Raw genomic sequence first — 12,601 nt, forward strand, 5'->3', positions numbered from 1 at the left:
GTTTACACAATATATTGTCAATCATTAATCAAGCATACTTTTTTTTTTTTTTTTTATATATATTTGCTTTGTACCATATAATATTGTTGGACTTTGTCTTTTTAATTTTTGAATAATAATATAATAATCTGAAAATATAAAATAAGGAAAAATAATGTAAATAAAGTAACTGTATCTCCAGAAGGTTTTGGAAAAGGCCAAGTATGGAAACTTCAGTCAAATAAAATGGCAATTGAAACCCCAAAATAATCGGAGAAACAGCAAACTCTTCGCTCATATACGGTCGCTCCAATCTCTTCTTCGTCTTCATCATTTTTCTTTCACTTCAGGTATGAATCTGATCGTCGATGCTCGATTTTTTCCTTTTTTTTTTTTGTAGTAATAATTGCCTGCAAAAGTTTCTGTGATCGTTTCCAGTAATTTTCTCGTATCTTCTGTTAGGGATCGGATTTTATTTTTCCTTCGTCGATTTCAATTTTTTTGTTTTGTTTCATGTTGTTTACAGACAGTTTCGATAGCAGCATGTTAATCGCTACTGAGTATTTTTTTTTTGTTCGGATATAAATGATTTTTTCATGAAATTGGAATTTGTTTTTATGTATTTGATGTTTCCGTGGATTTATTGGTGTTCGTTTGTTGATTATGGTGGTTTGGAGACGGAATGGAAGCTCATAGTGCATAATTTTTTTGTTGATCAAGTGTTGAATTTTGGATATGAAGGATTATTTTCTTTGATTTTGTCACAGAACAATGGCCTGGTTCAGGGCTGGGTCCAACGTGGCAAAGCTTGCTGTTAGGAGAAATTTATTGCAAAATTGTTCGTACGTTACACGGACGAGAATCGCTCCCTCACAGAATCGCTATTTCCACACCACAGTTTTTAGATCAAAGGCACAATCTGCACCTGTACCTCGTGCCGTTCCGCTCTCTAGATTGACTGATAACTTCTTGGATGGAACCAGCAGTGTTTACATCGAAGAGCTCCAGAGAGCGTGGGAGCAGGATCCTAGTAGTGTGGATGAATCATGGGATAATTTCTTCCGAAACTTCGTTGGTCAGGCTGCCACCTCACCCGGAATTTCGGGGCAAACAATTCAGGAAAGTATGCGTCTGTTGTTGCTCGTGAGAGCTTACCAGGTGTACGGTCACTTGAAGGCCAAGTTGGATCCGTTAGATTTGGAAGAGAGGACTATACCCGATGATCTTGATCCTGGCCTTTACGGGTTTTCAGAAGCTGATCTTGATAGAGAGTTCTTCGTTGGTGTTTGGAGAATTCACGGGTTCTTGTCCGAGAATCGTCCGGTGCAAACATTGAGGGCGATATTGAAAAGACTCGAACAGGCTTATTGTGGGAATATTGGGTACGAGTACATGCATATCGCCGACCGTGAGAAGTGTAACTGGTTGAGGGACAAAATCGAGACTCCGACGCCAACTCAGTACAGTCCACAGCGGCGTGAGGTGATTCTTGATCGGCTTATTTGGAGTACTCAGTTCGAGAATTTTTTGGCGGCGAAATGGACTGCAGCAAAGAGGTTTGGGCTTGAAGGTTGTGAGACGTTAATTCCTGGTATGAAGGAGATGTTTGACAGGTCAGCAGATCTTGGGGTAGAGAATATAGTGATCGGAATGTCTCATAGAGGAAGACTGAATGTTCTTGGTAACGTTGTCCGGAAACCTCTCAGGCAGATTTTTAGTGAATTTAGTGGCGGCACAAAACCTGTGGATGAGGTTGGGCTTTACACTGGAACTGGTGATGTTAAATATCATTTGGGAACTTCTTATGACCGGCCGACAAGAGGGGGTAAGAGAATTCATTTGTCGTTGGTTGCAAATCCTAGCCACTTGGAAGCTGTGGACCCCGTTGTGATTGGGAAAACTCGAGCCAAACAGTACTACTCTAATGATGTCGATAGAACAAAGAATATGGGTATTTTGATTCATGGTGATGGCAGTTTCGCTGGGCAAGGCGTTGTGTATGAGACGTTGCATCTTAGTGCTCTTCCAAACTACACTACTGGTGGCACTATTCACATTGTGGTGAACAATCAAGTCGCATTTACTACTGACCCAAGATCGGGTAGATCTTCTCAGTACTGTACAGATGTTGCGAAAGCGCTGAGTGCTCCGATTTTCCATGTTAATGGTGATGATGTGGAAGCGGTTGTTCATGTCTGTGAGCTTGCAGCTGAGTGGCGTCAGACATTCCATACGGATGTTGTGGTTGATATCGTGTGCTATCGTCGATTCGGACACAATGAAATTGATGAGCCGTCGTTCACTCAACCTAAGATGTATAAGGTTGGTGCTGTTTAGTTGCTTCACCACGTACTGTTTCGTTTATAGTATATAGAAGCTTCTTATATTGTTTACTTGAATGGTTTTTGTAGGTTATCAGGAACCATCCTTCGGCGCTTCAGATTTACCAAAACAAACTTCTGGAATCCGGCCAGGTTACAAAAGAAGGCATTGATCAGATAAACAGCAAAGTCCTTTCAATTCTCAACGAAGAATTTCTGGCCAGCAAAGATTACGTGCCTCAAAGAAGGGACTGGCTTTCAGCTTACTGGTCTGGTTTCAAATCTCCTGAACAGCTTTCACGTATTCGTAACACTGGGTAAAATTATTATTCATCATAATGTGAAGTTCTCTTTATAACTTTGTTCGGGGGCATTGAACACTTTCTATTTTTCAGAGTCAAGCCGGAGATCTTAAAAAATGTTGGCAAGGCTATCACAGTTCTGCCAGAAAATTTTAAACCACATAGAGCAGTGAAGAGGATTTTTGAGGATCGTGCAAAGATGATTGAGACAGGTGAGGGCATTGACTGGGCGGTGGGAGAAGCACTCGCTTTTGCAACCTTGCTGGTAGAAGGAAATCATGTACGGTTGAGTGGGCAGGATGTCGAGAGAGGTACTTTCAGTCATAGACATTCTGTTATTCATGACCAGGAAACAGGGGAACAATACTGCCCCTTGGATCATGTTATGATGAACCAAAACGAGGAGATGTTCACAGTGAGTAATAGGTATTTTCTTTTCCTTATCTCCGACACACACACACACACACACACACACATATATATATATATATACACACACACACACACACACACACACACACACACACACACACACACACACACACACACACACACACACACGCACAAGCACACATTTGGATATTTGTTTTGAAATGGAGATAATTCTGATAATTGCTTTGTGCAAATTTTGTATGATTGGATATGCCTGTGAGAATATCTTTGTGTGTTTTAATTTCTGTATCCGAACCACGTCATGTCAAATACTTCTTGTTCTATCGCACACTCTTCGATTTTCCTCAGATTTTTCAACAACTGATCCAAAGAAGGGATGTTAGTACTTAATGTGCTTTGCAAGGGTTTTAACTTGTAATCCTGAGAACAATGAATAATTATCCTGCATTTCCAGATGCAAAAGCTCTCGATCAATTCTATGCGAGTGCATTTTTGTGCAAATGGAATGCTGACTTCTGAATATTGGAGGATCGATTAAAGATTTTGTTTGTCGAATGACTTGGATGTTTTAGTAATAATAACTTGTTTTCTTCATTCAGGGGTATGAATTATGATTTATGATTTACGATCCATAAATTTTCAGTTTTTCTCTTGAAACATCGATAGAGAAGGCTTAAATACATTTTTGAACTTTTATGTTACTGCATTGGTTGTCAAGATTGTAAGCTGATTAAGATGATATCTGCTGCTTATCGTTTCCGTAGTACTGTTTGTCTTATGCTCTGGGCTTGATAATTTTCTATTTGTTTGCATTTAAAAGTTTGATTTTATTTTTTTCGTTTACACTTATTTGCATTACCGATATGGAGTAGCCAACCTCTACCCCCCTATTCTTTGCTTCTTATTTGACACCATAAATAATTCGGGTTCTTCAACTCCTTTCTAATCTCTTGGAAACTTCTATATGGATTGTATGTTTGTTCTAACAATTACTCTTTGCTTGTATCCAGCTCGCTTTCAGAGTTTGGAGTTTTGGGCTTTGAATTAGGTTACTCGATGGAAAACCCCAATTCTCTTGTACTCTGGGAAGCCCAATTTGGCGATTTCGCCAATGGAGCTCAGGTGATATTTGACCAATTTCTAAGCAGTGGGGAGGCAAAATGGTTGCGTCAAACTGGTTTGGTGGTCCTTCTACCTCATGGATATGACGGTCAAGGCCCTGAGCACTCAAGTGCTCGTATGGAACGTTTTCTTCAGGTATCCTTCATTTTGTCCATTGTATATGCATCTACTAATGAAATATGTCTTGGTTTATTTTTTCATTCTTTTCTTGTTCTGTTTAAAATATGTCTCGTTTTCGTTTATTTTTTCATCAAGGAGAGTGAATTCGACATTCATGTTGTGTTTGCAGATGAATGATGATAACCCCTATGTTATTCCTGAGATGGACCCCACCCTCAGGACACAGATTCAAGAATGCAATTGGCAGGTGGTGAATGTCACGACCCCTGCAAATTATTTCCACGTTTTGCGGCGCCAAGTAAGCGGACTTGACTTCACTTAAGCTGCTATTCTCACAGCTGCCTCCATTATTATCTCACTGTGTTGCAATTTTTTATGGTACAGATACATAGGGAATTCCGTAAGCCTCTCATAGTGATGTCACCAAAGAATCTGCTTCGTCACAAGGAATGCAAATCGAATCTGTCGGAGTTTGACGATGTTCAAGGCCACCAAGGTTTTGACAAACAAGGAACGAGATTCAAACGCCTCATTAAGGATCAAAATGCTCACTCAGATCTTGAAGAGGGTATTAGACGTTTGGTTCTTTGCTCAGGAAAGGTGTGAAATATATTCCTAATGGTTTTAATGTTCTAAGAAATGTTATTTATTTTCGAACTTCTTATCATGGATTCAATTTAGATATAGTTGTTAAGGTCATCATTTTTTGCGGTCTGTTTTGCAGGTTTATTACGAGCTTGACGAAGAGAGGAAAAAAGTCAACGGAAACGACGTTGCAATCTGTAGGGTTGAGCAGCTCTCTCCCTTCCCTTACGATCTCATCCAGCGTGAACTGAAGAGATATCCAAGTATGTCTCTTTCAATTTTGCAAATATACGATTATGCTATTAAAATAAAATAGTCGAACACGAAAGACTGTTCTCTTTTGCTCAAAATGGATACTTACTAGCCATAAACAAATATTCTCGAAAAATTCAATTACAACAATATCCTCTCAGGACCTGACATGTGGCACTTGAAACTCCAGCCACATAATTACTTTTAAGACAATGATTCATTTGATGTCTGTGGTCTGTGGTCTCGTTTGGTTGGGGAGATTAGCCATGATTAACTAAATAATCGGACTTTGTTTGATGTTTGGTAAACACAATAATTCCTGGGGTCGACCCGGAAATATTATGTTATGATGTCTTATTTTATCTTATCTTGGTTAATCTCATCTTTGCAACCAAACGAGCTGAACTGTACGTATATTGGACTTCCCTAGTTCCAATTATTCAATTTGGGCCCTAGTAATAAAATTGCATAATCTTATCTAGGCAACCAAGCGAGGTCTAAGACTATAAACAAGGTCCTCAAATTAACTGATCAATTAATTAATATATTCTTTTTTGTTGTAAAATATTCAGATGCAGAGATAGTGTGGTGTCAAGAAGAACCGATGAACATGGGTGCATACAACTACATTTCAGTTCGACTGGGAACTGCAATGAAGGCACTCGGTAGAGGAACATTTGACGACATCAAGTATGCCGGTCGTGCTCCTTCTGCCGCCACAGCTACTGGCTTTTACCAAGTTCACGGCAAAGAGCAAACCGAACTTGTCCAGAAAGCTTTGCAGCCTGATCCAATCAGTTAAGAAACGAAAAATCGATATTTTTAGTTTTTTTTTATGAGAATAAGAGTACATAGTTCATGAACTCGATGATGATGTGAAATAACTTCCGAGTCTAACTCGATGATCCGAAATACGAGAATATTATTGATATTTGCTTTGTAAGAGTTGGTTGTTTGAGTTTATTAGGTTAAAAACCCGATTTTATGTCTGGTCATACTCGATTCAGTCCAATTTTCAACACTTCGTTTAGATTTTTCACTTTTTTTTTTCCCTTCTTAATGTTGATGAATCGGAAGACCGGGTCTCGGTTCAGCCGGCTTGTCTGATCTGGTTCCGGCAACATTGGATTTGAGATTGACCCTTTCTTCCAATTTCTTTTAGGATAAGAATATTCAAAAGAAAAGGAATCACATTAAAGAAAAGCAAAAGTAGGCATATCTATATACTGAGGTGATCTAATAAGTTATAAGAGTGACGGCTGATATCTGGTATGTGATAAATGTTGTTTCAGTTTTAATAATAACGTTTCAATTTCAAAAGTGAGTTTGACCATTTTCGAGTTTGAATTTGACAAAAGTTAAAGCACGAAATCTGTAGTTCTCTAAGTTGAATTTCTAATTCAACTTCAGTCATAAAGATTGTATGTTGAATGAGAAAGATACTGAAGAATCAATGAACCGTGTTCACAACTTTGATGTTTTGAGTTATCGTAATTCATTGATATGTAACTTTGCCATACGATATTAAATCTTGTTGATTCAAGTTAGATTAGAGAGCTAACTCAAATAACTACAGTTTTTGCCTTTTCTAATTTTAGCACAATAAGACATAGCGGATCAAAATCACGTTCGAAGTCAAAACAATATTAGTAAAATCGAATACGATATTTAACATTTTAGATTCATTAATTATAAACTCATGCATTATATTAAATTGTTAAAAAAACTACCCCATGTTTTTAAGTTATAGCGCAGTTTTTGCTAGGGATGGCAATATTACCCGACCCGGTGGGTACCCGCCCCTCCCCGCCCCGTTTTCGACGGGTAATACCCGTCCCGTTAAGGATTGGGGCGGGTAAGGGTATTACAATTTATACCCGCAACGGGTAAGGGGCGGGTACGGGTGTAGTAAAATTTTCCCCGTACCCGACCCGTTTACCATCCATATTTTTTATTTACGTATAATACCCCTATATGCATATTTAATATAATGTATATTATATTTTTATAAAATGATTGTTGATTTGCATTTATATTTTAATCGTATTTAGAAATTAGCAAGTATATATATTTAAGGAACATAACTAAAATTGATTTTAATATTCAAAGTAAGAAGGAAAAGCCAAAATGGAAGAGAGAAAAAAACGGGTCGTCAAACGGGGCGGGTACCCGCGGGTGCAAAATGGGGCGGGGGCGGGTTCGACAATTCCAACCCGCAACGAGTATGGGGTGGGTGAGGGTTGCTTGATTTTCCAAACGGGGCGGGTGCGGGGATTGCGATACCCGCCCCATACCCGCCCCATGGCCATCCCTAGTTTTTGCCAATAAAATAATATTATCAAGCTGCTCAATGTGTATGAATAATATTATTTTTCTCTTCTCATCATATGAATTATTGATCAAATGAGTTTCTTTAATTGAGTGAGCCACATATATCAATAAATTTAATCTTTAAAATAAATTATTTGATTAGTGAAATATAAAAAAGTGTGTACATATTAATTGTTTTATATAGAGATTACAAATAAAAAAAAATAGAAAATAAGATTTAAACTAACTTAAGAGTAGCTATCATAATTACAAAATCCATTGAATGTGTCATTTATTTAATCAATGTGCAAATGAAAGAGAAAGATAATAACTATTAAAACGCCCATTAAGAAAAATCAGAATTTATTTTTGCACCTTTATAGGGAATTAGGGATTATCACCATAGCCTTAAAAAATATAATAAATACTAATAAAATAAAATAAGGGATAAATTCATTCGAAATAAAATAATACTAATAAAATAAATAAGATTTTGTGTTCTTCACGTATTTGAATTATAATCGGCAAAATAAAATTATTTCGAAGAATTCAAATAAAAAAAACTTCTTTTCTAAAAAAAATAAAAAGAAAATAGTTAGTAAATTTCTCATTTTATTTGATGCTACACTCAGTTAGAGAACGCGGATGATTAAATAATCGTTGATCTGCATATAATGTTTAAAAATCATCCGATGTATATGACCTGGTGTATCATCTCAATAACCGATCACTCATAATAGTTTTGATTTTTGAAGAGTTTTTCCATTAATTTTTGTAATAAATAATAAATAAAATTACTAATAATAAATAAAATCTAAAATTTATCGGCAGATTATTTTCAGATTTTCTCTTGGGTGTCGTGATTGTTTGAATTTTAGTCAAAATCAATTTAATTCACACACAATTTAATTATTATATTATTATTTTATATATTATTAAATTGTTATTATTATATGGAAAGAATCCAATATGAATCCAATTACAATCTATTAATGCCAAAAAAAATATATAACTGCATATTTTACCTTTTTCGAAAATAAAAAAACTCTCCTTTCATAACTTCTCTCTCTCTCTCTCTCTCTCTCTAACCCAAATCGCAGCAGAGGTAACTTCTTACCCACCGGCGCACCACAGGTTATATTTACACGCACATATACACACACACATAGATACACACATATATATTAATTGTCGGTGTATATTGTGTACTAATACAGTTCGATTTTGTGCTGTGTTTTTACTTTAACTAGAGGCGAAGGGATTCGAAGAGGGGAATTTTGATGTACTTGTTTGCCGATCTTTACGTTGATGATGATTTCTTTGGAGCAAAAAGGTAATTTTGTTTTTCTCTGTTAGTTTTTTTCTTTTTCCGTACATTACTGTTCATCGTTTGAGTGAATTGAATTGAATTGAATTGAATTTCTTCTTCGATTTGTGTTAAATTGGGAATTAGGGGAATTATGAATTTCTACGATTTTTTTTTTACTGGCGATTTTGGGGAGTGGGATTTAGGGTTAGGTTTTCGGCTTGAAATCATGGGGCTTGTGTTTCTGGTAGACTTGTCTGTATCTAATTTGTAAGTATAATCCGAAACTAATGTGCGTATGAGTAGTCAGTAATCAAAACACTTGTGAAATTCTCACGGAAAAACATATATTTTGTGAGTTTGATCAAGTGTTTGTGTTTGGGTGTTGGCAATTAAATAATTACTTTTCGATTTTTTGTGGATGGTTGAAGTTGCACAACGGGTATTTGTTTGCTCGGTTTCTCCCTGGTTCGTATGATATATTGTCTGAAAAGGTGTGAATTGAGATAGTCGAGGACAATGCTGATTTATATATTTACTTGCAGCAGATCTTTTTTCGTGTTAGAATCATAAGAGACTTGTGATAGAAGTAAACGGAAACAACTTTCATGTGTCTTTTAATGGAACACAAAACTTGAAATTAGAAAATATCAGTAAAGGCTTGTTGTTTGTCCTGAGATGGGAATATTAGATTTCGATTAGTCCTATGCTTGCCGCTTGCCACCATTGTTCGATGAAATATGTCTGTCACACACGACAATATTTTTAGTTTTTTCAGTTAATGCAACATCATATGCCTGCTACTTGAGGCCTTTTCTTTAGTCTATAGGGTAGCTGATTCGTCCATATAATAGATAAATTATTGTCTCCAGAACTTGTCATCGGTTTTTTTTTTTTTTTTTTTTTTTTTAATTTTGTATCAAATAACTCATCTTGTTATTCTTACATTGCTACATTTGTGTAATTCAGTCTAATTGGTGAATACTTATATATTGCTATAAAATACACGTCTCAAAAGTTGAATTCTTTGATATGCAGTTACTATGCAGAGGAACCACGAGGCATCCATAATAAGCCTCCAAACAAAAGCTCGCCCCTTCACACCACAACATAACATAACCTACTCTAAATGCTTCCCCGATTTTCAAGACACCTCACATGCTTCTCAATCGGTTGGGAATGTTCTAGAACCAGAGCGCCCATTAAACAGCGAGCTTCTAGAATGTTCCGGAGAATCTCCACAAAGGCCCGTTTATCAAATCAACTCTGGAACATGGTCTCTCTACTCTGACTCTAATCAGACCCCTCTTTGCCAAGCAAACCCTTTTCATGGCCTCTTCAACCCTTATGCGGTGAAACATAGAATCCAGTGTGCGCCTGTACACATGGTGGCTCAAGCTTATCCGTACGATTATCAGTTTCAAGATTTTCAGTATTTTGTTGTGATCGATTTCGAGGCGACTTGTGACAAGGGGAAACCTCCTTATCCTCAAGAAATCATCGAATTCCCGTCTGTCATTGTCAGCAGCATTACTGGGCAGTTAGAGGCTTGTTTTCAGACGTACGTAAAGCCCACATGCAACCAACTTCTAACTGATTTCTGTAAAGATCTTACTGGAATAGAGCAAACTCAGGTTTGTGCATCCGTTCACCCCTTGTTTTTATGCATATGTGGATGTTTCTATGATGTGTAGATTTCAATATATTGATTTAGTTATTATTACAGAGTCGTTGCAGGAAAAAAAAGTTGTAATATGCATTTCTTGATCTGTGGATGAATAGTACTTTTATTCCATAAACGGACAAGCTTTTAACTATATGCGGTGCTTTAAGAAAAATTCCCACTGTCCATCTCTTGTAGAATTTGTTAAAAATTTAGTTTTCAAAAGCCTGTTCAAATTGCTGATAAACTGAACAGAAAATTATCAGAGAGTTCAATTGCTGATAAGACTGGTAAATGGTGAATGTAATTAGAATGCTAATTAGTGAGTTAAATTGCATTTTGACGGATGAAAATGATCCAAAACACAGCCGTATATATGCTTGTTAATATCTTAAACTTGCGTTTTGTTCTTTGGAGGTACCTGATATAGATATCTTTTGTCTTTTATAGGTTGACAGGGGAATTCTACTAAGTGAAGCTCTTCTTAGACATGACAAATGGCTCGAAATGAAGGGAATAAAAAACGCCAACTTTGCGGTCGTAACTTGGTCGGATTGGGATTGCCGTGTGATGCTGGAAACAGAATGCCGTATCAAAAAGATCAGAAAACCCCCATATTTCAATAGGTACATACTGGAAAACCTTGTAAACAATAATCCCACATTTAAAAAAAAAAAATTAAAAAAATCTTTAACATGATATATTTTCAACACCTTTTTCGCCCAGATGGATCAATTTGAAACTCCCATTTCAAGAAGTCTTTGGCAGCGAGAGATGCAACTTGAAAGAGGCGGTCGAGAAGTCCGGGCTGACGTGGCAAGGCCGGGCCCACTGTGGACTCGACGACGCCAAAAACACGGCCCGACTGCTCGCTCTGCTCATGCACAGAGGGTTTAAATTCTCCATAACAAACTCGCTCGTTTCTCAATCGAGTGAGAATGACTCAACGCGTAAACCGAGCCAAGAAAGCCCGATTTTCGTCCCGACACAACAAGCCCAGAAAACGGAGCACACCCGTTTCTGCTACTGTGGGGTGAAAAGTGGGAAAGGAATGATTAGAAAACCGGGCCCGAAACAGGGGAGCGTCTTCTTCGGGTGTGGAAATTGGACTGCTGCTAGAGGTGCTCTTTGCCAATACTTTGAATGGGATTCTCAGTGACCTTTTTACTTATAAGGGAAAACAGGGAATCTCTTTGGTGATATATTAATTTATTGCCAATCTTGTATAAAGAATTTTATTGGACTCTGGATTTTTATTTTTAATTTTATTTTCTTAATTGGAGGCAAACTTAGGTTTGCTGTTAGGGTGGTTGTGTTATATAGGTCAATCTATGCTCTGCTTTTTTAGTCATGCAATGGGACTTGATTTGGACAAGCTATTAATTATGTGACTGAATGATTTCAAATTATTGCGCTATATCGGCATGATGCTTATATAGTATGTATTTTCGGCGTTCGAATATTTTTTTTTTTGATTCAGAGTTGAACTGGGAAGTTAGTCAATTGTTACCTGGAGTTATTGCTATAGCATATTATTGTGTGAGAAATAAAATATTGGATAAAATTACGATCACCGCAGATCTAAGATCAAATTATAAAAAAATTCCATATTTTTTTGGTAATTACAACAATTACCCTTCTCAACTATGTATGAAAAAACCCCTCATTCAATAGGTAAATTTGACACCGTAAGGGAGGAGTGTAAGATAATACATAGTTGAAGGGAATGGTTGTTTGTAATTTCTAAAAACTGAGGTTTTTTTTTTGCTGCACTTTGCAATCTCAAAATTTCTAAGCGCAAGACCTTACTTCATGCAAGACCAAAATATATATAAATTTACTAAGAGCAAGACTGGAAATTACAAATATGACTCCAATATTAATTTTAATATTATTAATTCAAAAAATGCCTAATTGCTATTGCAAGACCAAAAAAATAAAAAAATAAAAATGACCATTCTTCTTCACCAACAAAACCCAACCTCTTCTTCTTCACAAAAAAACTCTTTCATATTCTCCAAAAACCCTCATCAAACAAAACCCTCAAATCTTACTAAAACTTGAAAAGAACGACATTATGGACACACGAAACATTAATATCGATGATTCTAAGGTCGAAGAACACAACGAGATAAGAAATGTTGTACTTTAGTTAGCATTGTGATCGTTTTTTCATTTTTCGAAAATAATTTCGCGTACACAAAAATTCGACGTTTACAGGTCGATATTTAGCAATAAAAACGACATT

At 36.6% G+C, this 12,601-nt stretch overlaps 2 protein-coding genes across 3 annotated transcripts; both read left to right on the top strand.

Moving 5' to 3' along the window:
- On the top strand, positions 1 to 6,113 carry LOC105951772 (uncharacterized). Its single transcript, XM_012975224.2, has 9 exons — positions 1 to 329; positions 747 to 2,301; positions 2,391 to 2,617; positions 2,696 to 3,028; positions 4,006 to 4,252; positions 4,407 to 4,535; positions 4,622 to 4,837; positions 4,962 to 5,085; positions 5,647 to 6,113. Exons 2-9 carry the CDS (start codon positions 751 to 753, stop codon positions 5,874 to 5,876), a joined length of 3,057 nt encoding a protein of 1,018 aa, XP_012830678.2. The 5' UTR covers positions 1 to 329; positions 747 to 750; the 3' UTR covers positions 5,877 to 6,113.
- A 2,248-nt stretch (positions 6,114 to 8,361) lies between these two features.
- Positions 8,362 to 11,759, top strand: LOC105951771 (uncharacterized). 2 transcript variants are annotated; one of them, XM_012975222.2, is made up of 5 exons: positions 8,362 to 8,518; positions 8,635 to 8,717; positions 9,729 to 10,324; positions 10,804 to 10,979; positions 11,080 to 11,759. In XM_012975222.2, the coding sequence occupies exons 2-5, from the start codon at positions 8,693 to 8,695 to the stop codon at positions 11,510 to 11,512; spliced, it is 1,230 nt and encodes a 409-aa protein (XP_012830676.2). In that variant the 5' UTR covers positions 8,362 to 8,518; positions 8,635 to 8,692; the 3' UTR covers positions 11,513 to 11,759. The 2 variants fall into 2 exon arrangements, with proteins under 2 accessions (XP_012830676.2, XP_012830677.2); XM_012975223.2 differs by having other exon boundaries at positions 8,373 to 8,489.
- Positions 11,760 to 12,601: the final 842 nt, after the last annotated feature.

Source organism: Erythranthe guttata, chromosome 14, assembly GCF_056151865.1.
Source record: "Erythranthe guttata isolate IM_541 chromosome 14, IM_541, whole genome shotgun sequence".
Classification (NCBI taxonomy): Eukaryota; Viridiplantae; Streptophyta; class Magnoliopsida; order Lamiales; family Phrymaceae; genus Erythranthe; species Erythranthe guttata.